The 25,875-nt window shown below is 33.4% G+C and overlaps 1 protein-coding gene and 1 long non-coding RNA gene across 10 annotated transcripts in view; one reads left to right on the top strand and one right to left on the bottom strand.

Annotated features, from left to right (window-relative positions):
- Positions 1–20,601, top strand: part of Mxd (MAX dimerization protein) — a 152,154-nt gene extending 131,553 nt beyond the window's left edge. For all 9 annotated transcript variants that reach the window (XM_089177710.1, XM_089177703.1, XM_089177706.1 and 6 more), the window contains 2 exons: positions 19,358–19,494; positions 20,066–20,601. In XM_089177710.1, the coding sequence (XP_089033836.1) occupies positions 19,358–19,494 (137 nt within the window). In that variant the 3' untranslated portion in view covers positions 20,066–20,601. The remainder of the gene's footprint in view (positions 1–19,357; positions 19,495–20,065) is intronic.
- On the bottom strand, positions 4,537–7,595 carry LOC149030825 (uncharacterized). The gene is made up of 3 exons (XR_016178344.1): positions 6,715–7,595; positions 5,882–6,020; positions 4,537–5,549 (listed from the first exon to the last, which is right to left on the bottom strand). It is a non-coding gene; the product is annotated as an uncharacterized LOC149030825 (long non-coding RNA).
- Positions 20,602–25,875: the final 5,274 nt, after the last annotated feature.

Raw genomic sequence — 25,875 nt, 5'->3', positions numbered from 1 at the left:
AGATAATAGTGAAGAAGGTTGGGAGGGGAGGAATACAAAAGAGAAAAGGGTTGTTGTTTCAACGTACGTTGGTGAATTCGTTATTCTTCATATTACAGTAGAGACAACCAAGGCGCAAACAGCTCTGAAACTCGTATAAACGTTAGATTAATCACCACGGATTGTGGCCGAACATTATCGTTATCTCTTTTGCTTGTGGCCTTTCTCTCTCTCTGAAACTCTGTTTCTTTCTCTCTCACACATACACATTCTCTTCTTTCTTTCTCTTTTTCTCTCACATTTTCCTATCTTTCACGATAAATAGGTATAACGTAGTGGACACGCAACCACAACAACCTCACGCGTCACAGTCTTTATTATCATCTGATAACAGTTTGATTAATCGTTAAAGTGAGAGAGAGAGAGAGAAAGAGAGAAAAACCACCCGGAGAAAAAAGGGAGGATGAAAAGCGAAAAAGAGGGGAACGAAAAATAGAAAAGGAAAGAAATAGTCAAATGAACAGAAAAATAGCGCGAAGGGGGGGTGGTGAAGAGAGAAGGGTAAAAATATATTCTGATTACACATTCTCTTGTAATATTTCTCTCTCCATTTTTTTTTTTAATTTCCTTTTCTGCGAATTTCAAAAAAAGATCATACGAACTCTCATCGAACCGAACCGAGCTGGCTAGCTGGTGGTGGTCGAACGTTTTGACATTTTTATTTTTTTTTGTTTTCCAATCCACGATGCACTCTTTTTTTCACCTTCTTCACCATACCGTGCTAAGAGGTAGGGAGAAAAAGAGAAATAGAGAGGGAGAGAGGAAGAGAGAGTGGGAAGGAAGGAGGGTGCTACCGGCGAATTGGTCAGGTCGGGGACTATGAGAGGAGGGAAGGGGGTGCAGACGGTGCTGGTTTTAATGAACTCTTTCACCCGCCACTCGTGCCACCCTTAAACCACCGGTTTAACCAGGGTTTCTCATCCCGTTTATTTTCTATATCTTTTACTCCTCGATAAAGTAAGAGAGGAAGAGAAAGAGAGAGAGTCCTTCGATCGATAAACTCGACTACTAACTTCTTTCGTCCCTTTTATTTATAGTTTGTTGAACTAATTCAATGTGGAAAAACAAAGCATAAACTAAAACAAAGTCTCTTTACATGCGAAAAAAAAATGTTTTACTCGAAAAATTTCAAGGAAAACTTATCGAGTAAAAATTCTGACATATCGTAGATCCGTTCGTTATAATTCTCAATCCTACGGAAGAGAGGAAGGAAAAAAAAAGAAAAAAAGTATAAAACTAGAATTTAAATAGGAAATTAAAAAAAAAACAATCTTCGAGGTAGATAGGAGATTTGATTTTTGTAATGTTGACAAGAATGAGCACCACTGTCACCTGAACAGGTTGGTGATGTCGAGAGGGCGCGAGGAGGAGAAGGTGGGTGTGGTGGTGGTAGTAGTAACGGTGGTGGTGGTGAGGGCAGAGCCGGCTCGCTCGGTGTGACGAGAATAGAGGCATGTTATTGATTATGGAAAAATACCCCTGGCTCAGGGGCGGAAAGAGAAAGAAGACGAGAGGGTGAGAAGGAGGGTAGGAGAAGAGAGTCACCGCCGTGTTGTATATCCCCCCACCTACGCCCTCGTCATAGTAGTCATCGTCGTCGTCGTCAACGACGACGTCGTCTTCGAAGCATGCCTTCCAGCCGGTGTCATGGCTACTGTACACCACCGTGCATTCTCCGTCTGCCATCGACCCCCCTTCTCTACTTACCACCCACTCAATAGCAGCATAACCACCCCCAAAAGCCTGAGCACCACCATCACTACCACCACCACTACTAGCACCACTTACCACCACTATCACTATCACTACCACTAACATCGACCGGATCCCTCTTTCGGGGACTGACAGCGTGACGTCATAATAGCGATACGTCCTTGCTGTTTCTCACCCTATTCGGTCGACTGATAGTCGTCGGTAAGGTAGATTACTGTTTTTAATTATCGCCGATGCGTGTACCATGATTGTAGCAAAACCGAAAAGGGGACTGAGAAAATGTGTATGCGCGTGGTGTCTCTCCTCTGTAACACACACGCACCCCCTCCCCATACCCCACTCGATCCCCCGTCCATACTACATCCACGTGCTTCCTTGTGTTCTTCTTCCTGTGTATATGTATTATGCCCTTTTTTCCGCCCCTTTCTTTTACTCTTCTTTTTTTTTATTTTGTTTGTTTTTTTTTTTCATGCTGCTGCCCTTTGTTTCTTATCCGAAAGAAAAAAAGAAAGAGAGAGAGAGAGAGAGAGGTATTGTTAATTTGGAGCTGGCTGCTCGTTGCGTTTACACGAGGCTCACGTTTAATTTCGAGAGCCGCTCGTTCGCGATACTATTGCATACAATACACACACACACTCATGAGTCTATACTATATTGTACTTCCCTTCTCCTACTGCTCACTGATAACCTTCTGTAGTAATGTAGCAGCAAGAAAGAAAGGGAAAGAAGAGGTGGAGAAACAGAAGGAGGAGGTCGGAGAGTTCAAACGCGGCTCTTTTTCTTTTTTACTCTCGCACCGTTCTTCGTGAGAATGCGTCGTGAAAAAGAGAAATCCCTTTGGATAATTTTTCACATGAAATCGGACGGATTAATGTGAACGCGCTTTTTCAATCTTATTGCATATTATAAACTTTAATAGTTTCGATTATTGGATAAGAAATGTTATTTGATTTAAATGATATTTTTTTGTTTTGTTAACTGAATAAATTCGAGTCGTGTTTATGCAACAAGGTAACAATTCTAATAATCGATACAAATATATATTATAGATACATTAACGTGTATTGTAAATACAAGAGACGTTACAATGATATATGTAAATATACATCACTCTATAATAGTAAAATTATTAACTAGTGAAACTTTTTGTTTTTATAAATCAAGAGGATAGAGCCTTTTTAGTATTTATATACGTGTGTACAAATATATAAATAATAAAAATATATAAATGTAATCGTTTTTTAAAACAAATTTATTAATATATAATATTATCGTTATAATTTATTGAAGAGTGTGTATGTGTGTGTGTGATGTTATATCATTCGAAAGCGTGAACGTGAGACGATTTTAACGATCAGGATTCCAAAAGTAAAAATTTTCTCCGAAACTATGAGGAGCAACCAAGCGAGATCATCCAAGTTTTTTTGAGCTGCTGTACTACCGTGCTCTTTTGTCTTCAGAAAATCCGACTTTTTCGACGTCGTTGAGCCCTTTCCTCTTCTTTTTTTATTCAACCCTTTTTTTTCTCTTTCTCTCTCTCTTTCATTCTCAATCTTTTTTTCTCGATATAGAAAGCAGTGGCGCTCGTTTTCGTTTAGTCTCTCTTTTTTTTTTTTTTTTTTACTGTTTTTTCTCTCTCTCTCTCATTTGTGAAAAGTTATTTCAAGTTCTATACCTTTTGAATATATATATTTTTCTCCCAACATATATTTGCTTTATTCGAAACGTTTAAACGATTTTTTTTTATCGTTCAGTATTCTTTTTAATATTTTTCTTTCTTTATGGGTGGGCTGGGGGTGGTTATTCGCCGTTATGGATAAAACGTGAGATATAGATAATAACAATTTTTTATTTCAAGATAACAGTCTCAACGTTTCGAAACTCTAATCGTTTGTAAATCGATCGTTATCCTTTGTCCTAAAAAAGGAGTGGGTAAAAGGAAGCAAAAAATAAAATTTAATAGGATACTTATCTGATCGGAATTATACTCGTATTTCATCAATTTTGTTAGAATCTTACACGTATATATACAACCACAAGAAAGGATTATAATATTATATTATACTTCTCAAAATTCCAATCACATTTTGTTATTTGCCGATACCCAAAAAGAATTTTGTTAGTCAACGTATAAAATATAATGTTAATATATAATTCAAAGTATGAAAAATATAATGATGTACGATGTATATGATTATATTACAAAATATCGAGCTTACAATCACTTCAAATCATTTTGTGAATAAATTTTTTCATCGGTTACGAAAGATTAACATCGGACTACTCTTGACCTTGAATAGTCTTACCCCTCTTTCCCTCCTTCGACAGGGTCGAGAAAGATACTTATATATACGCTTATGTATATTTGATTTGTCTCCTGTTTCGAAAAAGTAAATCTCCCTAGAGGAGAATGAAAGAATAGATGGAGAAGATAGATGGAGAAAGAAATTGCGAGAACGTAATAAAAAAAAGAAATAAAGAAAAGTGAAGTGAAGAGAAAAGAAGCGAAGAGAAGAAGTGAGGAAAAAGAGAGAAGAGAAGAGGAGAGAAGCAGCCAAAAAGCTAGGAAAGAGGAAAATCCTCTGGAAAACAAAAGGGACGAACCCTTTCGTTGCTAACTTCGAGACGAGTTTACTGACGTCTCAGAAACTCTTTCTCTCTCTTTCTATTTCACACATACATCCTTACCACTCTTCACACACACACACACTCACACACACACACACACATATATATATATATATATATATATATATATATATATATATATATATATATGCATGCATACATACATACATACATACATACATACATACATACATACATACATACATACATACATACATACATACATACATACATACATACATACATATATATATAAACCTATAAACGCATATAGGGTACAAACGAAGAGTGTACACTTTCTCTCTTTCTCACACCGAGGTAGCGGAACAATAGCGAAACGAAATGCTCTGTGGACGTGAAGGGAGGTTGAGTGCTCGTTGCAGGAAGACGCTTTCGGGGGTAGAAAAGCGTCGACTATGGCGACGTTGAAAGAAAAGAGAAAGGGAAGGAGAGTGAAGAAGAAGGGTGTGCGGGAGAAAAGGGAGAGGGTGCACGTTTCGTCGAACAATGTGCTTTTCGCGGCTACAAAAAAGAAAGAAAGAGAGAGAGAGAGAAAGAGAGAGAGAGAGTGGAAAGAAGGCGCCAAACGACGCGACGCTGGATTCACCCCTTCTCTCTCTCTCCTAACCCCTCATCTTCTCTCCTGTTTTTTTCATAATTTTAGTTTCTCTTTATCTCTCTCTCTCTCTCTCTCTCTCTCTCTCTCTGTCTTTCTTTTATATCTTTGTTGGTTAAATTCGCCACTCTTAGCGGCATTTGCCTATTTGTCTGGGCCAAGGGTCTCCCTTTATTTCTCTCTCTCTCTCTTTCTCTTTTTTTCCTTGCGGACTCGCAAAGGAATCATCATTAGGCACGCATACGAAGAATCCAGTCTGGTTGCTATGTAGTAGTAGTAGTAGTTGTAGTAGTATGGCACGCTCATTAAATGTCGCTACGTTAAAAAGAGAAAAGGTTCTAATGATCGTCGAAAAATTCATTCTATTGTCTATCCCTCTCTTTCTCCTTCTCTCTTCGTTATATATTTTCTAATACTAGTTCACTTGAACGTTTATTTTTTCCTCTTCATTTTCATAGTTTTCGAAGTACCCCCTTCCTCGCCCCCACCCCTTTTTCTTGGTCGTTTCTACGCTTTCTGGGTATTTTCCATTTGTTGGAAACTTTATTTAATCCTTTAAACGCGAAGAGAACGAGCGTTAGTTTTGATTATTAAAAGAACAATTTCGAGAATTCTAATTTATTCAAGGACTTTTGAAAACAACGATACTTGTCTATCGAATGTTTATGATTTGAAAAAAATTAAAAATTGTTAATAGAAAAAAAGAAAAAGAAAAAAAGTAGTACTAGTTGGAAAAAAACAATCTTGCTTAACTGTGTGCGAAAGAGAAAAGCTTTCAAAAGAATTTGTATGGGGAAACATGGAAGAAATGAAAGAAAATAAAAATGAGAGAAAGAAAATAGAAGAAACACAACGACAAATGTTTGAACAATCATTTCCACGTACCGAATCGCGTACAACCCACTTCGATATAGTTGGAACGTGTCGATGACATTGCAGATACGTGGTAGCATTTTCTCTCTCTCTCTCTCTCTCTCTCTCTTTCTCTGTCTAATTCTCAGCGTCAGTTGCGACGAGTTCTTCCCTGGAAACGAAACCATTCAATTCACACGTACGCCCCACACTAATGCAGTCTTATATCACGACGTGGTCAATTGACCTCGTTTCGATCATTTGTGCGTTGGCGGACGACTAGGAACGCGTGACACGCTGCTATGAACTTGTTCCCTCCTCTCTTTATCACACACATACACAGGACACATAGAGACGCACACACAATTTGAGTACGCATACTTGTTTAGAATAATAATTGAAACCTGTCTAAAATGTCAGGACAATTGTAAAGACACGCATTTTATGTATCAAAATTTGTTAAAATATTCATTTAATTGCGTTTTTGTTCCGTGCCGAATATTAATCTTATTCAAGTATAACCCACTGAATGAAAAATGTTTAAATTTATAGCTTTGCAATCTGAACAAAAAGAAAAGAAAACAAGTTAGATAAAAAAAAATAAATTAAGAGTCCTTATAAATAATATAATAATTTTGAAAAATTATTTAAAAATGGTTTGACCCAACCAAAAGGTTATCAGAGTTATATTAATATTTTAGTATGATTTTTTTTACGTTCCTATATGATAATTATATATCAATTTGATATATACATATATGTATCTAGTAGATCTTGAACACATACGTATTAATATTATAATTAAAAACTAATTATACACGTTAACAAAGATAATAATATATCGAAAGAAAGAAAGAAAAAAATACGTTATCTTGTTTTTTCTTGGTGTCCTTTTATCTTTGTCGTCAATTAATCTCTCGCATGATAAACGTTAAGCCGTCTGGCAAGTTAGAAGACGTTCAGAGAGTGAACCGTAGTGTGTGTTGTACGGCCCAGCTGCTTGGTACGATCGAATCGCCGAACCGGAGAACCCCGAGACACGTCGGCAGATGTTGCTGCATAAATTTCCGGTTAATCCTTCACGAGAGAAGGTCGCGTTTCTTCTCCTTGTTTCACTTGTTTCCTAAAATACATAATAACACCATTAACAAATAAGATTGATTCAAGATATCTCGAACATTTTACGACAAGATAATAATATTATAATAATTCGATTATCCTTTTTATTTTCAATATTTCCCATAATACGATATATCAAAATAATTTTAATAAGAAATAATGTAACTCATTTTTACGAAGTTATTGTTTATTTTTTTTTCCACTAATGTTTTCATCATCGTTTTTATTTTTATTCTCTCGTCACTTTCTCTCTTTTTCTTTCGCTTTAATATCAACTACGTAAGAAATGATAACACAGTACGCTTTATTCCGCGATTAGGATTATCCGGATAACACTGTTAAATCTTAGTCCGTTACAAACTGCTACTATCATATCCTCCCTCCTCTTCTACTAGCTTTCTCTCTTTTTCCTTTGGGATCTTCTCCGTCAGCATTATCACGAGTTACAGCCATGAGGAAGGAAAAGCTAGCTAGCTATCTACCTACCCTACCCTACCCTACCCCACCCTACTTTATTCTTCCCTACCCTATCCTACCCTACCATCCACTATTCTCCTTTTCTTACTCTATTGCGATACATTTTCGTTATCCTATCGTCAGCAACGCACACACTTTCTCACACTTCCTATTTCTTTTACTCACTTTTGCAATAGATATCGCAAAAATAAATTGAATCACGTGAGAAGTACACTTAAGAGAAGGCCGCAAGCAAACAACACATGGAAGTTACACTTTTCCAATAGACTTCTGCAAGAAAGGAAGGAAGGAAGAGAATGAGTGAGTGAGTGAGTGAGGAAATGAGTAAGTTGAGGAATAAGCTAGAGGGTTGGCTAAGACGAAAGTAAGGTAGAAGGAGACGACTTGGCTTTCTAACTTGGACATCACAGACATTATCTATCTCGGAAGTTCGTCCTCCAGCCTTGGGGCTGTTGTAGCATCGTCTCTTCTCGTATTCGAGAAGACGAGAATAAGGTAGATGAGGATAAGAGGAAAGAGGAAAGGGAGGAAAGAGAAGACTGAAAGAGGAGGATGGTCCAGAGAATGGTGGTGGTGGTGGTGGTGGTTCATGGTCACGCTAATCGTACTCGCCTCGAGATTGGCTTTTAGTACTAGAGTAGTTGGCTTTAACGCAAACTTGCTCGACCAACCGACCACTAGGAAAGCTTTGCTAGAACTAATACATAGGCCAAAGATGTTGAGGAGACTATTTCATGTAGTCAAAAGATGAGACCTCTGTTTATATATCTGTGTCTTCTGTAATTTTGATATCTACTCTCTGTATACGAAACTTTTCGTCTAGAGATACAAGAGATAAATAGATAGATAGATAGATAGATAGATAGATAGATACTTATTCCCTAATCTAAATTACAACGATTATAGAATAACTTTTAGTTTTTATTTTATCATTGATAAATATTATTTTTTGACAACTTTACCGATTATTACGAATGTAATGAATCGCGTTTATGGCATTAACAGAATGAGTATTAACTGGTTCTAATAATCCATCATCATTTTGCATATTTTATATTTATCATTGCGATAGAACCAAAAAAAATATTTGACCTTTCAATGAAATTGTTTAGAAAATTGTATATACGGTTTATGGGTGTAATAGTTTTCCTAAAAGAAATACTCATTTTGTCATTTTCAATGTCATTTTTTTCAAAGAAGTACTCATTTTGTGTATATATATACATTACTCGATTCAATATTTAAACATGGATTATATTGATCTCTTTTTTTGTTATTGTATATAAAAGATTAATAAAATCGTCGACAAAATGTCTACGTATGAACAATCATTTTCTTTATTACTTATAAACAACGTATTCGAGTTTTAACGACAAATTCATCGACCAAGCGCCTATCTTTTTCCTGACAAATTTTGATTCATTCATGATCATAAAACATCATCATTCTACCCTCCCCTTTCCCTTCCCTTCTCCATCGTGTCATTTTCGAAGATAGCAAAATCGTTGTCGTTGTCGTTGAACGAAAATTTCGAGGGAAACGCATTTGCTCGTCCAGCGGAACGCATCATCCCGTTATCGATCCGATCGTTAAACCGACCGGAAGTACGTTGGTATCCAGTACGAACGCACGTTAACATCAATACAGACACACACATAGGTATACACATGTACACAGAAAAACACATAGGTATTGTTATATTTGACGTTATCGTGTTAAAGGCAAGTTTCGAGTCTTTTTTATCGAATTAAATAACCAAATGGGAAAGGGGTGGGAGTTTACGGTTATCCATCAGGAAGAGGAGAAGAGTGGGGGAGGGTCATTGGTAAAAAAGAAAAAGAATAAATGACAAAAAAATGGAATGGATATGAAAAAGATAGATAGATCGTGAATTAAATAAAGAAACAAAACAAAAAATAATAGTGAAAAATTGTATAAAGAGAAAAATGTAGAAAAAATAGCAAATACGTGTTGTGCTCGTTACTCAACGAAACGAACGAAACGAAACGAAATGAAACGAACGGAACGGTGCATCGTGTAGCGGAGAACAATGATGTCCATTGAGAGGGATGTTGGAAGATAGGAGGCGGGATGAAGAAGGGGTGGACGAGCAGGGGTAAAGGGAGTGGAAGGGGGTGGAGTAAGAAGAGAAGGGAAAAAAGAAGAAAGAAAAGAATAAAATGTTGTGCCTCGGCGGAGCCGCAATTACCGTGCCGACATACGGTACGCGGAAAGAGTAATAAAACCGAGCTGCTGTGCTGTTGCTGGTACTGTTGCTGGTGCTAGTACTGTTGCTGATGGTGATGCTGGTTCTGGTGATACTGTTGTTGGATGGATGGAAGAACCGACTTTCTTTCCTCTACGAGGAAGAAGAGCAAGAGGGAGGATGAAATGATGGTGGTAGTAGAGGGTGAGAGGGAGGAGGGGACAGTTGGTTGGTTGGTTGGTTCGACGAAGAGGCATTTTACGTGCCGGGAAAGTCGACCTTCTATTTCTCCTACGAGTTCTTCTTCTTTCTGGATTTGTCCAGCAGTGTGTTGTTTTTTTCCTCTCTTAACTTTTTACTATTTTCTATTTCTTTTTTTTTCTTTTTCATTCAAATCTCTTCTCGAATTCGTTTATCTTTTATTTATGCGTATTTTTTTTTTTTTTGTTATTAAATATTTATACGAAAACGGGAGGAGGGCGGCGTTCGTTTTTTTTTCTTTTTCTTTTCGCATTGGAATATATAATACAATTTTTCTCCACGTCAAAATGGGAAAAGATCAAATGCTGGTGTTGTATGGTTTCGCTAAAAAATTTTGCTCTCGAATAGATAGTGTTTCTTTTTTTTTTTTTATGCTATCGAAAAAAAAAAGATGAGAGAGAGAGAGAGAGAGAGAGAGAGAGAAAGAGAGATTTATTTTCAATAGATATCAAAAGAAGAATATAAATGTTAAATTATAGAAATTGTATTTTTCGATAATACAAAAATATTTAACATAATAATAATAACAATAACAATAGTTATATATATTTAATATTTGATTAAATTAATAAATAAATGAATATTTTTATAATACCTTGACCAATATTCGATATGAATTTTCTTCTACATTTGGTAGATTAAAAAAAGAAAAATTAAAACGCGAGAAATTTGAATACAAACAAGTCCCTCCCCCCTCCTTATCTGTATTACATCTTACGAGATATGAGAAGAAATAAGAGAAATGGACTAAATAAAGATCGAGAAGAAGAACAATGAGTCAGAACGAGAGAATTTTTGATCTCATTCCAATATTCAAGATGACTTTTGATTTGATCGCATCAATGATAATATTGTTTCGTATCTTTATAATAACTACGTAAAAATACACACAGACTTAACACTTCATGAAAAACATCACCGAATATCTGATAAAAGCTTTAAAAATAGTTGTTGCTCGATTCGTTTGGTTTATTAATTTACACATAATCTTTCATTTTCTCCCTTTATTTTAATCCATCATACCCTTTTTTTCTTTTTTCATTTATCTATCTATTTATTTATTTATCTATTTATCTAAGAGGATAAAATTGAAAAGGTTGGAGAATATATAAACAAATAAAAAATCAATTTAAATCGTAAAGAAATTGTTTCTATGTTAGACTCAAAACTTTTCAACTCATACGTGTGTCTATTTATCTTTCTCTCTCTCTCTCTCTCTCTCTTTTTTTATTTCTCTCTCATTCTTTCTTACTCGTCTCTCTATTTTATAAAGAAAATTCACACGATTTATTCCCTTGAGTTGTTCGATCGTGAGATACTCCTCTCTCTCTATTTATTGTTCTTAGAAAACCTTCTTTGTATTTTATTTTTACGACGTACTTGTCCGAAGGAACAACGATTGTTCGGTTTCTTATCGATTTCTCACACTTCTTCGATTTTTCAACGTTCTTACTTTTTTCAGGAAAAAAAAAAAGGAAAAAAAATTATCTCTTATTCTTTTTCGTTTTCTCTTCTTCTTCCTCTTCGTCTTTTTCTCATTCTCTTTCTTCCCCCGACCTCTTCTCTCTCCCTCGCCCTTCCATCTCTTTCGATTTCACACTTAATTTCCGACTTATGAGTGAAATCGAAATTTCTTAAAGGAATAGAAATTTCGTGGCTGCAGTTATGTCGTTCGCATATATACGACGTGTTTTAACGCCAAGTATAATGTTAATTATAGTATTTGGCAAAGAACCAATGGCAATCCTTGTACTAAAGATCGAAATAGATCTCTGGAGCCATTTTACTATCCGAAAGTCATACGCTTTTACCGATAAATTAGAAAATATACGAATATAAAAGATGAGGAAATGTGATTTTATTAAATCATATAACAACAATTATTTATCTTCAAACCACCCTAAATTATTTTTTTCCTTTTTTTCTACTATCTCATAGTAAAAATAGCAAAGAAAGAATAATTCGAATTAAATCAACTCTTTCGATGCTTTTATCTGTTAAATTTAAAAAAAAATATATATATATTATATATTTATATACATATATATGTAGCGGACATCTTCGAGATAAGAAAAATGGTTTAGTTTTCTCTTAGAAAAACTCACTTTCAAGGAGGGAAAAAAAAACTCTCTTTCTCGAGACAGCTCGGTCTAAATCTCTCGATAAATCCACGAATTTAGATACCGTGCGAAACGTGATTTTCCTAAGGATAGTAAAAGCAGATATAAGGGTGGTATGTTGAGAGGTATGGAGGTGTGGAACTAGCACTACCACCTAACATCGACTCACCCTCCGTCGAGAAATGGAATATGCATAGGAAAATCGGGGGCCTGGATTGTCGACGACCTTTTTCTCTATTTTCTCTCTCTCTCTCTTTTTCGTAAACGTTAAAGGTAACCTGGAAAATAAATATACGTAAAATTTTACACTTATACTATAAAATTTTTTATTTATTTATCTAAAAAAAAATAACACTTTATCGTGTTATCACGATATCAAATCTTTTTTTTTTATCGAAACAATCGATGTGTAAGAAAATCTTCATAATTCCATTTTTATTTATATCATCGTAAGAAAACTTAAAGTATGAGTACATTTAAAAAAGGAAAGTGCTCGTTAAAACGTAATATCACGGAGTGAGGGAAGTTTACGTTTAAATAAATAGCATCTATATATAATATCATGTTCACATTACTGAACATATTTTCGCGATAGTGTTTCCCTTCTCTTCTTCCAACTCCTCCCCTTTTCTTCCCATCCTTTAAACTTACGTACATCGATTTAATCAAAACATATTTGATAGTATCCTATAAAATCTTAGCGGGTGGTGGCATATACGAAGGTACATAACAATAACACAACGCAATACTCTCGATAGAGTAATAATACCGCAGAAGCAAAAGCGGCAGCTTTGGTAGCATAGTAGAGAAATAGCGGGGGTGGGGGTAGAGAAATTTTCGAGGGAAAACTCACAGTTGTATGCGCAAGTCGTTCGATAAACAACAATTCAAGTCTAAAGCCCTGGATAGCGATAGTCTAAAACGTGAAAACCTCTTAGCGGCGCTTAATTGCCATGGAATATACGTGAAAGAGAGAGAGAGAGAGAGAGAGAGAGAGAGAAAGAAAATCATGTTGGAATACTATCGTGATTTAGAAAAGAGAAAGAGATAGAGGAAGAGAGAGAGAGAGAGAGAGAGAGAGAGAAAAGAGGAAAGAGCCACGGAGATTGCCGGGACCAGTCTTGAATTTGCATACAAACGAGCCTGGGATTTCATTCGTATCGCACGCGTGTGTTTTCCAACGTTATAAACATTTCGTTGCAGCTCGATAGCACTGTTGGGCTTCGGAACCCCACGTACCGATGAAGAGAAATCCGAGAGAAATAGATTGAAACAAGAAGAAAATGATGATAGTAGAATTTTCAAATGAAATAGGATTGAAATCTAATACGATCGACGTTTATTAATTGCATATTATTATAAAAGATAAATGATCGATAATAAACTTTGGATAAATATTATAATTTATCGAATTTGCGAGAAGGAATTAGATGTTGTTGCATAGACAAGGTTTCACGATCAAGGTCACTGATATATTTCTGGATCTATATTTGATGAGAAAGAAGAAGAAGAAGAAGAAGAAGAAGAAGAAGAAGAAGAAGAAGAAGAAGAAGAAGAAGAAGAAGAGAGAATGAGAAATATCGTTCAATCGGAAATAACACGACTACTGTAATAATTTATCGACTATGACATAGATAAAGATATGTACAATTGAATCCAAGTATACAGAGTGTTCCAAATAAACATTCAATACTTATATATTATGTATAAGATATATTGTTTTTTAAACATTTTAGTATTTTTTTCATTCTTATATAATTATTTTATTGTTCTTGCGCAGTGATAACTACGAAGCTAAAAGTTACCTGTAATATAAGTAAAGTATATTAGAATATTTAAATAATTTTTAATTATTCGATAGGAGAGTCTATTGTTGTTTAAAAGCACGAAATATACGTTCGGAGTACCGTCCTCTTCGAAATTCACTTTCAGACTGACACTTACATAGTTCTCTATGAAAATTCTTCTATTAAATGTTGTTTATATGACTTTGCAAACGTTGAGTATGTGTATAACAAGAATAATATTCATGATAAATAAAATTTCCTTTTACAAAAAGTCACATAAACAACTTTCAATAAACGAACTTACATAGAGGACAACGTGCCAGTCTGAAGATGAATTTCGAAGGAAGACAGTACTCCGATCATATACTCGGTGTTTTCAGGTAACAATAGATATTTCTTTCGATTAATTAACAATTATTTTAATACTCTAATACACTTTACTTATATTACGAGAGAATATACAGGGTGTTCCAAAAAAACCATTCAATATTAATATGGTATATATTATACACTTTACAGAATAAGAAGGTTTTTTAGACATATTTCGAAAAGTCAACCGTTTCTGAAATCTAAACATTTTATATATATTTGTTAGGGGGTCAATGTATTACTGCGAACATTGTATACATTTCCCAAGCAAAATTCTCCCCTCAGGTTTTGTCACAGAGTACTTTCCTTTTTTTTTTGAGAGAGTTGTAACAGTGTTGCGTCAGACTTTTTTGCAGGATTTTTTATTCAAAGTTTTGTCAAAATGAAACGAGTATTTAGTTTCGAGTATACAGTCGTGATGGTTTGCAAGGGGTTCGACGAAGGGTGAGGAAATAACGTAATTTATTTTTCCAGAGCATACAAACTGTAACTAAATATTACTTCCATCTGCCTTTACAACATGGAAGTTGGGAAGATTAAGTTCTTATAGTCAGACAGTTGCGAATGCGTGTACATGTGTGCGTGCACAGTACGAAATATGTAGATCATTTCATGACCGGTACGTACGACACCGTACACCTGTCGTGATTTGTTCCACTTACGTTAACTTGAGATCTTATTTTTTTCTTTCCTTTCGTGTGCTCTAAACGTACCCTACTGAAACACATTCTATATATTAATCAAAACCTAATGGACATTATTCTATAGATTGATCAATACTTTACGTAAAAATCTTCTGAAAATAAACACATCGATCGTAACATATATTCAACTATCTTACATTCACGATTTGTGTTATTTGTTTGTTATTTGTTAACAAATTTTATATGCAATATTAGAAAAACAATAATTAGGAATAACAAATGAATGAATCGTATATTAGCCCGTAAAAATAAAATCTAATATAAAATATTATTGTATGTATAATACAACTTTATTAAACAAAAGTAGAGAAACAAGAAACTTTCAGTATAATGATCCGAATTATTTCGAAAGAATTTATTTTGCCTTTTAATTTTACACAGATTATTAAAAACACGTATTCTTTTACAGTTTTTGATAAAGCAATCTTTGTTTAAAATATTTTAAAAAGTATAATTTTGTTTATAATCCTTTAATATAATAGTGGAGTCAGGATTGCATCATGGTTTGTTATACATATTTATGCAACGAATATATATATATATATATATATATATATATATATATATATATTGTGTGCATGTATATATTGATAAATGTATAAAAAGAATAAGAGAGAATGATACGGTGAGAAAACTCATTTCGTTTTCGCAAATGGACCCCTGTTTCTTCGTGTTCGACGAAAAGATACGATAAACGATGAACGAGCCACGCGTATTACGTTCGACGTTGATATAACGTTGTTTTCCTTTGGCGAATCGACAACGAGCAAAACCGTGCAATACACTTATATACACACACGTACACACATATATATGTATACACGCTTTATATTCTATCCGTGTATTTCTCTCTCTCTCTCTCTCTCTCTCTCTCTCTTTCTCTCTTTCTGTCAGGCTCACGCTGTTTTGACGGGTAACGTCGGACCGGTGGAATATATTTTTAACGAACTTCGAAAGATTATTTTTAACCATTGACATACTTTAAATTCTCCTACGTGTACGACGAAAAACTCGAAGGAAACGAAAAGGAACGTATAATATAAGGTGGGGTGGTGGGATTGGTGGATTAGAGAGATAATACACATGCATGTAATACAAACGTATCGCGAAAGTATAAAGAAACAAAAAGGATGAATTATTACAACACCCTCTTCTTCGTTCTTACACTTTTCTCGTTTCTTCGTGTTATATTTTATCGTTATTTAACGTTCCCCTTTTTTCTGCTTCGAATGAGAGAAAGAATAAAAATAAAAATAAAAACGAAATAAAATAAAATAGAATGAAAAAAAAAATAAAGTAATAAATCAAATAATTAAAATCAAACGCGATTTTAGAATTATTCATTAGGACGTTATTATTATTATTATTATTATTATTACCCGTTATCATTTACCATGTTACCGCGATATACCAGAGATAAAATGAAAATGAGAAATAATAATAATTATAATAATAATAAAAGAAAAATAATTTAGTAGCAAGGGAAAGGGAACGGGGCTCATAGTCCTCAGGGTAAAAATCGATGACGTACTTATTCCTATGTCAGCCCTCTGGTTACGAACAGGGTGCATAGAGAAAAAGAGTGAGAGGGAGAGATAAAAAGAGGGAAAGAGAAAGAGAGAAGAACTTTCTCGCGCGTACGATAAAATCTTTCCGATAATTTATACCAGTCGCGCCCTGAACGAAGTCAGCGACAACGATGGCCAAACGCGACAATGGGACACAATACATAAATATGTACTTTATGTATATACGTATGTAAAGTATATAAATGATACGTAATACACTAACCGCAAAAAGTTTGAAATCGGTTCGATGATTTCTATCAAAAGAAGAAAACAAAAGAATAGCAAACTATTAGACTGATAAATTTTTGCAATTATTTGTATCTCTTGTTTTTTTTACTATTAAATATTATGAAAAAAAATCGTATTACGTTTTAAAAAATAATATCAACATATTTTGTTTATGTTAATAAAATGTTCTTGTATAAAACTTTTTTCTTTATCCACAATTCAAGGCAGGTAACGTTCGATATGAACGTCTTTTATTATTGGACGGGGTTTAGGGAAACATCTTTAACAACATTTTTAAGAAAGGCATAGATAAAATATGAAAATTAAAAATTTCATTGTTAGGATACTTGGAATATGTTTGAGCTAAAAATTTAATGATAATATTTATTTTGTTTTTTATCTCAAGTGAAGGAAAAAAATACTCGCTGAACTTTCTTGACGCTAATAATATATTATAATATTATATATAATACATTATTTAAATATTAATATTATATATTACATAAAAATATAAAAAACGTATATAACTCGTTAATTTTTTTGATTATCAATGACAAGGTAAAATTTTCTTCTTTGCTTACTCCTCCTAGGACGTTCATTTTTTTCTTTATTTTTCTTTTTCTTTATAAATGTCATATTTCTCTGAATGTTATACCTGGACGAATCTAAACTTTTGGCTAACAGTGTACCACAAAGGTTCGCGAAGAAAGCACACCTTTGCGACGCGTGGGTGCCGTAGGGCCAAAGAAGAAAAAAAAGAAAGAAAGAAAGATAGGTGGTTATAATTTACAGAGGTGAAAGTTTGCCTCTGCGATGTGTTTTACCAAGAGCATCGTGCAAACCCGAAGGCTCTTTCTCTTATCTCTCCTTTCTTCTTCGTTTTCTATCTTTCTATCTACCTATCTATCTACTATCTCTCTTTTTTTTTCTTTTATAAATCTTAAGACTAATTTTTAAAAACATTTTCAAGAGAATGACATTTGTTTGGATCATTCCTTCATCAATAGATCCTGTGATACTTGATATTTCATTCTTTTTCTTTCTTTTTCTTTTACTTTTTCTTTATCTCTGACCTCATCGAAACTAATTTGGATAATTTTTTCTTTTTTGGTTTTCTGGCTTTTCTATTTTTCATATTTGTATTTAAAAGTAACGATAAACTTTCTCGTTTATTTCCATATTGCATTCTAAACTAGTTTTTGAAATCTTTCGAATAGAATAAGATTTTGTATGAATCATTCATTCGATAGAGATTACTCATAGATTATATTCTATTCTTATTTTTTTTTCTCTATACCTTTTGACCCACCCCCTATCGAAGGTCATTTTGACGTTTTTGTATTTTGTGTTAAATTCTTTCATTTATTTCAGAGAATGTCTTTTAATTTAGAAATGATATTTTTGGGAATCATTCGTCAATAATTTCTTTATTTTTTTGTACTTAACTTGTTATTACGAGTAATTTTTTGATATATATTTATTTTTATTGCATTTATAAAATTGTAATAAAATTTTCTAATTTTTTTTAACATTTTTAAAAACGAAGAATATTTATATAACTGATATGAGATTCTGAATTTATTCGAGTAGCATTTTTATATTATATTGATAAAGAAAAAGGGCAACTTATTTGTTCTTGAAAAATACATAGAAGAAAGAAATAAAGAAAAAGAAAGAAGAATAAACGTTTATATTTTGAAAAAAAGGAAGGGAAAAGAAATGTAGTCACAGGACATTGTGTGTTTCTTATAGAACGAGCGAGTCGATCGTTTGAAATACCGAAGGATATTTTGTGTATATACAGGGAGAGCAGGAGCAGCAGCAACGAAATCCCAGATAAAAAGCAGAGTCAGTTTGGTTTCTCAGATATACCTTGTCTACTCACTGTTGAACTTATATATTCGCGTTGCCCTAAGGCTAACAATAGCGAATAAGAAGATTTCATATATCAAACGAAATACAGCAGGTGTTCACATTCATTTCGAGTACATTGAAAAATTTTTAAGACTGACGTTACACACATACACACGCAGAAACATATAATACGCATGTGTTTATATATTTTGTTTTATTTTCCCTTTTTTTATAGTTTAAGATATACAGGGTGATCTGTAACTGGTGGCACAAGCGAAAGGAAGTGATTCTACATGAAAAAATAAATTAAAAATATAGAATAAATATTTTTCGTTTGAGGTTTTGTTTTCGAGAAAATCGACTTTGAATTTTCGCAAAGTACGCGTGCACTTGATCATGTTTCGTTATAACGGACCTACGAACTTTTTAGAAATATCCTACGAACTTTCGGGAAATACCCTACGAACTTTTCAGAAATACCCTACGAACTTTTCGGAAATACCCTACGAATTTTTTGGAAATACCCTACGAACTTTTCAGAATAAACTTATATATGTACATATATAGGTTATTCTTATATAAAAAGTTCGTAGGTCCGTTATAACGAGACGTGATCAAGTGCACGCATACTTTGCGAAAATTCAAAGTCGATTTTCTCGAAAACAAAGCTTGAAACGAAAAATTTTTATTCTATATTTTCGATTTATTTTTTCATGTAGAATCACCCCTTTTTCGCTTGTACCACCAGTTACAGATCATCCTGTATATTTCGATTAATAACATCTATCATTCTGATTTTTTATCTTTATCTTACAGATGAAGTGGACGTGATTGGCTATACCAGCAACCAGTCAGATACCGATGACCATAGTAGCGTGCAAAGTAGCAGCGACAGTGGCGTCGCAATGTCTACATCCAGGCTGACCCTTTCTGAAATGATGGACAATCTTTAGGTATATATTTATATATTTATTTATATTGAGTTTGCCGAAAAGTTCGTACACGATTTTCAGTTGGTTGCATAAAGTTCTTTTGCTAATAAACCTGAGAAGTTCTGGATAGACGAAATTTTTAAGTTACCCTTAAATGTGGAGAAAGATTGTGGAACAGAATGGCACTTATATATAATTTAATAAATAAATGCCAAAAAAAAAACTTAAATGTGTTGCATTTCAATCTTCCGTCACGAACTTTCCGGACAACTCAATATATATATACTTTTATATCAAAAGCAAATTTTTTAGATCTACCAAGAAGTTTTGTACCTGTTGCCTAGCCTTGACATCTTATTTTATTGTTTAAAATTTCATTATTAATTATTCTTCCTTACTATTTTATCCCTCGTGAAAAAAATTAGTTTAACTTGCAACAACTCGGATTAGCATTAATGTTTTGTTAACGATTATTTGATCTAATATAAACAATATACACATTTAATAAAATCTTTTAATGATTTATTTGATTCGCGTGATGTAACAAAATTTTCTAACATTTTACGTTTTTTTTTCGTTTGATTATTTTCAGATAAAAAGGTGGCGCGGTGGTGGAGGAAAAAAGTGGAAAAGAAGTGTTTGAGAAAACGAGGAAAAAATAATAGAAGAAGAAGAAGAAAAAGAAAGCAGATAAGATGGAAATAAGGAACCGTAGGTGAAGATAATGAAGAAATCGAAGAATTTAATATAGGAGAAAAACGTAGAAGAGAGAGATAAAGGTGATGAAGAGGAACAAAAAAACAGAGCGTAAAGATGTTGAGATAAAGAGAAATATGGTGGAAAATCCTCTCGGGTTGTTAAGCTGAGATTGACGGCGTGTGAAGTATCGGTGCAAAAGTACATATACATATACACACAAAAACACAGAGAACACATACAGACACATATATACATTTATATACTTGGATAAAGAACACATTTGTTCGATTATTCCTTATCGAATACTTTGAGATTCACGTACAACATAAAATTTGGCCGAAAATCGTCCAATTGTGAAAGCACGTGTTTCATATACATATTTACGTGAATGTATACAAGAAGAAGAAGAAGAAGAAGAAGAAAAAGAAGTGAAAGAGGAAGAGGAAGATGAAGAAGAATAAAAATGGCTGCAGGCCCTTACAGTCATAGAAACAGTAGAATTAGATGACAAAACGAAGAAAGGTGTTAAATTGAGAAGGAATTAGTAGAAAGGTAGATAATGTCTTTGGAAAGCAAACAAGAGGAAGAATAAGATTTAAAAAAAAAAAAAAAGAAAAAGAAAAAAGAACAAAGTTGATGATAAAAAGAAACGAAAAGGACCATTCTTGTCTTTTGTGGAGGAGAACAAGCTTGAAGAAGAAGAAGAAGAAATCTTTTTCCTTAAGTGCGAGCGAAGATTGCGACGAGTAAATGTTTCGTAGGGATGATAAGAAACAGAAAGAAAGAAAGGAAGAAAGAGAAAGATAGAAAGACAGAAAGAGAGAGAGAGAGAGAGAGAGAGAGAGAATTGAGTAGTGAAAAGACTCGAGTGTGTGTTACGTAGAAAGACCGTGAGAGGAAGATGTTGGTTGTGTGATGGAGTGTAAATTATCGAGCGAAATGAAGTATTGTACATATTTTTAAGAGAGCGAAAGAATATAGACAGAGAGAATGGGCTTTATTGAGATGTTTGATTGAAATAAGTGAAGAAAGAAAGAGAGAAAGACAATGAGAGAATGAGAGAGAAAGAAAGTGTGTATGAACAAAGGAAATAAAAAAAAAGAAACAAAAAACCGGTGTAACGAATCGATAAGTGGCAAGTCGAAGGTGATGTTTATCTTATGTTAGATTAAAAAGGGGGATGGGAGGGTGGGAGTGGGGGGGGGAAGTAATAGAAAACAGAGAGAGAATAATTAATTAGTGAGAATGGGTAGGGGTGGGGATTAGGGTTGGGGGGGGGGGGAAAGGAAAAAATAAAGAGAAAGAAAGTAACAAGAAAGATACAACGGCGCCATTTCGTCGTAGGAGGAGGAGGGGGAGGTGTGGGTGGAGGACATAGGAGATAGTTGCGATCGTTTCTCTTCGCTCTTATCTTCTGTCTCGTCCACGTGACATCATATTTGTTTTCTTTCCGTCGTTGGTCCGTTATTCCCGTTCTCTCATTGGTCTCATTTTTTTTCTATTCTTTTCTTTTTCTTTTTCTTTTCTTTTTCTTTTTCTTTTCTTTTCTTTTTAACGCGAAATGAATCGACGAGACAAGGAGAATAAATAATAATTATTATAATGTTCTTCTTCGTTTTTTTTCACCGAATTAAGTAAAAGAAGAAGAAGGAGAAGAAGAAGAAGAAATTTAAAAAAGGGAAAAACACCAAAAATCAACTAGGACAACTTGTAACGTATTTAGAGGGAGGGATAAATTCGGCAAAAGGGTGTTACGCTTCTTCACGTAAATTTCAATCAGTTTTTTTTTAAAACGATCGATGCTTCGTCTAGTTTAGTTTAGTTTACTTTACTTTACTTTACTTTACTTTAGTTTACTTTAGTTTAATTTTTAGTTTAGTTTAATTTAGTTATTCATAACTTTGTAAGTAATAAGATCATGGTTTTTCTTATTGAAACGAAGCATAGATCGTTCGTTTTGTCCGCTTGCGTCAAAGAGGAGGAGTAGGGGGAGAAGGGAGAAGAAATAAAAGGAAGATCAGAAGAAGGGTACGCGATAATTCTCGGACTCCTCTTGTTAAAGATAAATGGGGTAAAAAGAAAAGGGATTAGAAAAAGGAATAGAAAAAAAAAACAAATAAAAAATTGAACGTCTGGTGGTATATGGTTTATTATGGGGTCCCTGTGCTGTGTTTGACCGATTAGAGAGATGAGAGAGAACCCATTCTTAACCACTTGGTTATTGATCTTTTCTTATGTTAGTTTCCTTGCATGTAAAAGAGAGAGAGAGCGAAAGAAAGAGAGAGAGAGAGAGAGAGGGGAGAGAGAAAGAGACAAAATTCTGAGAGAATGAAAGTACGAATAAGGGAGAAAAAGAAAAAAGAAAGAGAAAGTAAGAGAGAACAAGAAAAGAGTAAAAAAAAAGAAATAAATATAATAAAACAAAATAAAATAAAATTATATTAAATTAAATATTACATGGAACTTACGGCAAATTCCCTTTGGGTTCACATTTGATTCAACGGTGAAGGAAAGGTGGGAGGGGGAATATTAGGGCCGTTCTCTCTTTTCTAAAACATTCTTAACGAATTAATTATTCGCGTATAAAAATTTATATTTGAGAAATGTTTTTTCTTTATATGCGAGTGAGAAAAAACACAATAGAAAAGAAATAACGATATAACGATCTTATAATCGGATACATTTCGAGATCATTGTCTTTTTTTTGTTATTGAGACCATCATCTTTCTTTATTTCTTTCTTCCCTGTTCTCTCACTCTTTCTTTCTCTCACTCTGTTTTTTCTCTTTTATTATTTTATTTTATCTTATTAATAAGTTTCAAAAAAATTATTTTCATTTCTTTTTCGTTTCTTCCTTTCTTTTTTTTTTCTTGATAACTCAACTCACGCGATGCACATTTTTGCAATTAATTTACTTTTCAACGACCGATCACGCTCGTATCTTATTTTGTTTTCATTATTATCAATGTAAAATTATTCGTGTATAAAGAAGAAGAAGATAAAAAAAACACGCAGAAAATGAAAAAGGACAAAAAAGAAAAGAAGAAGCAGAGAATAGCGTAAACAAAAAATAAAATAAAATAAAGAGAAATTAATTATATCGCGATCACCACGCGTGAAAATCCACTTTTTTATTATAATTTCGGATCGATAAATCAATCACGCGTTTGAAATCATCGATTACAATATAATATTCGAACCAACACGTGATTTTAATGTAGCAAGGATGATGATAATGTCAAAAAAGAAGATCAATAAAACAAAACGCAAAAAAGAAAAAAAAAGTAAATAAATAAGTAGATGCAACAAAAATACTAATTAATATTATACGTGTACTACCCCACACGTGTCTCGTATAATATACTTATATATTTTTTTCTTTTTTTTAGTTTCGCCTTTCGTGTGTCTATTACGAAAAAATAGTAATTTGATTTATTTTTTCGAGCAAATAAAAATGGGGGGAGATGGGGGGGGAGGTAGAAATAAACGAAAAATTAAAAATACAAAAAATTTAAAAGAAAACAGATAGATTTAAGTATACAAACAACAAAAATTTTTTAAAATACAAATAATAATGATAAATACGAGATAACTAAAAAAGAAACAAAAGAAATATATTAATGAGAAAAGAAACGAACCATTACACCCCCACCCCACCATCGCCAAAAAAAAAAATATATATATATATATTAAAAAGAAAAACAAAAATGAAGAAAAAAAACAAAACGATTGAGAACAAAATCTCTCACCGCAGAGGTTAAAAAAACTAACGATAAGTTGGTATTTCGATGAGGAAAATGAACGTTTTACGAGAACACGAACACGTTGTGTGTCTTAAGGTAAGCGAGGAGAGGGATTAGGGGGAATGAAGTGGTAGCAGGGTGGCTTAGGAGGGTTAGTACAGGGATGAGAAGAAAGAGAAACGCGGCAGATTGAAAGAGTGGGGATAACAAGAAGGATCCTAATCGTCCTTCTGGAAGAAAGAACAAAGGTCGAAGTATTAATAATTAATCGGAATAGTTTTGCAAAAGGGGGAGAGGGGGATAAAGATAGAAAGAGAGAGATCGACGAATCTGCGGTACGAATGTCTGCAGATTTCTCGATAAGCATTACAGTTAATTATTAAAGCTAATTAACTTCCACCTGATAACACAACACGCATACGAACAAACGATAAAACAAAAAGAAAATAAAACATTATTAAAAATATTTATAGTTAAGGATTATGCGAACGTGTAGACGTAGAAACATGTGATTTATGAAATATAAATAATATACACACTGACACACACACACTCATATATATATATAAATACGTACGTGCATATAAAAATTTACAGAATATAAAAAACGATGAAGAAAGATTGTGGAAGCTACAAACAAACAAACAAACAAACAAACAAACAAACAAACAAACAAACAAACAAATAAATAAATAAAGAAAAACAAAAATAACACGTATACGTTTAAGCGTCGTGCGAGCGAAATGCACGTTAATATTATTAACTGTAATTAAGTAAACTAAACAGTATAAATGTCAAACAAACAAACAAAAAGCTAAAAAAAGAAAATGATTTTGATGATTATAATAATGATGATGATGAATAATTTATTCATAATTGTATGAAAAATAAGTAAGGTTTCATCGTCTCATTAGTTAATATACATTCAAAGAGTACAAATTCTGTAAGTCCCCTCGTTTTGAGAGTGTATTCATCTGTTTTTTCTATTATTTCTTTTTGTTCTTTGATTGACGATATTTTCGCATGGGGTGCGCTTTTTTCCAAATAAAAAATAAAAAAAAAAATAAATAAAATAGAAATAAAATAACACAAGAAAGGAATAACAAAGTCAAATGAAAAAAGAAAACGAAATTAAATTATTACGAACAAAGAAAAATAGAGGCTTGCAAAAATGGGTCCAAGAAGTTTCAAAGGAAGAAAAGAGAAAAGGGGGATGAAGAGAAAGAGGATGAAAATGAAAAAGACAAGAAAAGATATCTCGCGAAAACTCGAAATTACAAATGCACATTCTAAATATTTTCTCGGCGACGAAAATCTAAAAAAAAAAAAAAAATCCGTAATTGTACACGTTTCGATTAATAGACGATTTGTATTATCAAATTTAAAAATAATTCACAAATTCGCGAAATAAAAATTAGACAGGAAACTCTCACCCCTAATCTCCCATTACAGACTGATTACCAAAATTGGAACCGAGGAAAAGAGAAGAAAAAGAACAGAAAAAAATAAGAAACGAGAAAATGATCGAGGAAAGATGGAAAAACAAATATATATTTCCATTTGTTTTAAGTTTTTTCTATTACCATTATTCGACGTACTTTAAAATCGAACAGATTGTATAGTACGCACGTTGGAGGGGTGACTGGTTGAGCAAAGGGTGGGAGGAAGGGTAGGAAGAAGCAAGCAGATCTTTTCGTTCCTAAAAAAAAGATAAAGAGAAGCTTCTTCTTCTTCTCTTCTTCTTTTGGTAAAATCCACGAGAGAGTTCAACCGTACCCCCAACGTTGATCTCAATTCTCGCGTATTGTCATCGGACTTTGCTTGGTTGGTGGGATGCTTTCTTGAGTTTGGATGGAAAGAAAAAGAGAAAAGAAAAGAAAGAGAAATAGAGAGAGAGAGAGAGAGAGAGTTTTAGAAACGTTATCGTGTCTGACAAGGAACGTTTTGCTTCCACGACAGT

The sequence above is a fragment of the Polistes dominula genome, unplaced genomic scaffold (assembly GCF_049000335.1).
Source record: "Polistes dominula isolate Pdom_NZ unplaced genomic scaffold, Pdom_raw_medaka contig_24, whole genome shotgun sequence".
Classification (NCBI taxonomy): domain Eukaryota; kingdom Metazoa; phylum Arthropoda; class Insecta; order Hymenoptera; family Vespidae; genus Polistes; species Polistes dominula.
The sequence above is the reverse complement of the archived record's forward strand: the minus strand, read 5'-3'. Positions and strand labels throughout refer to the sequence as shown.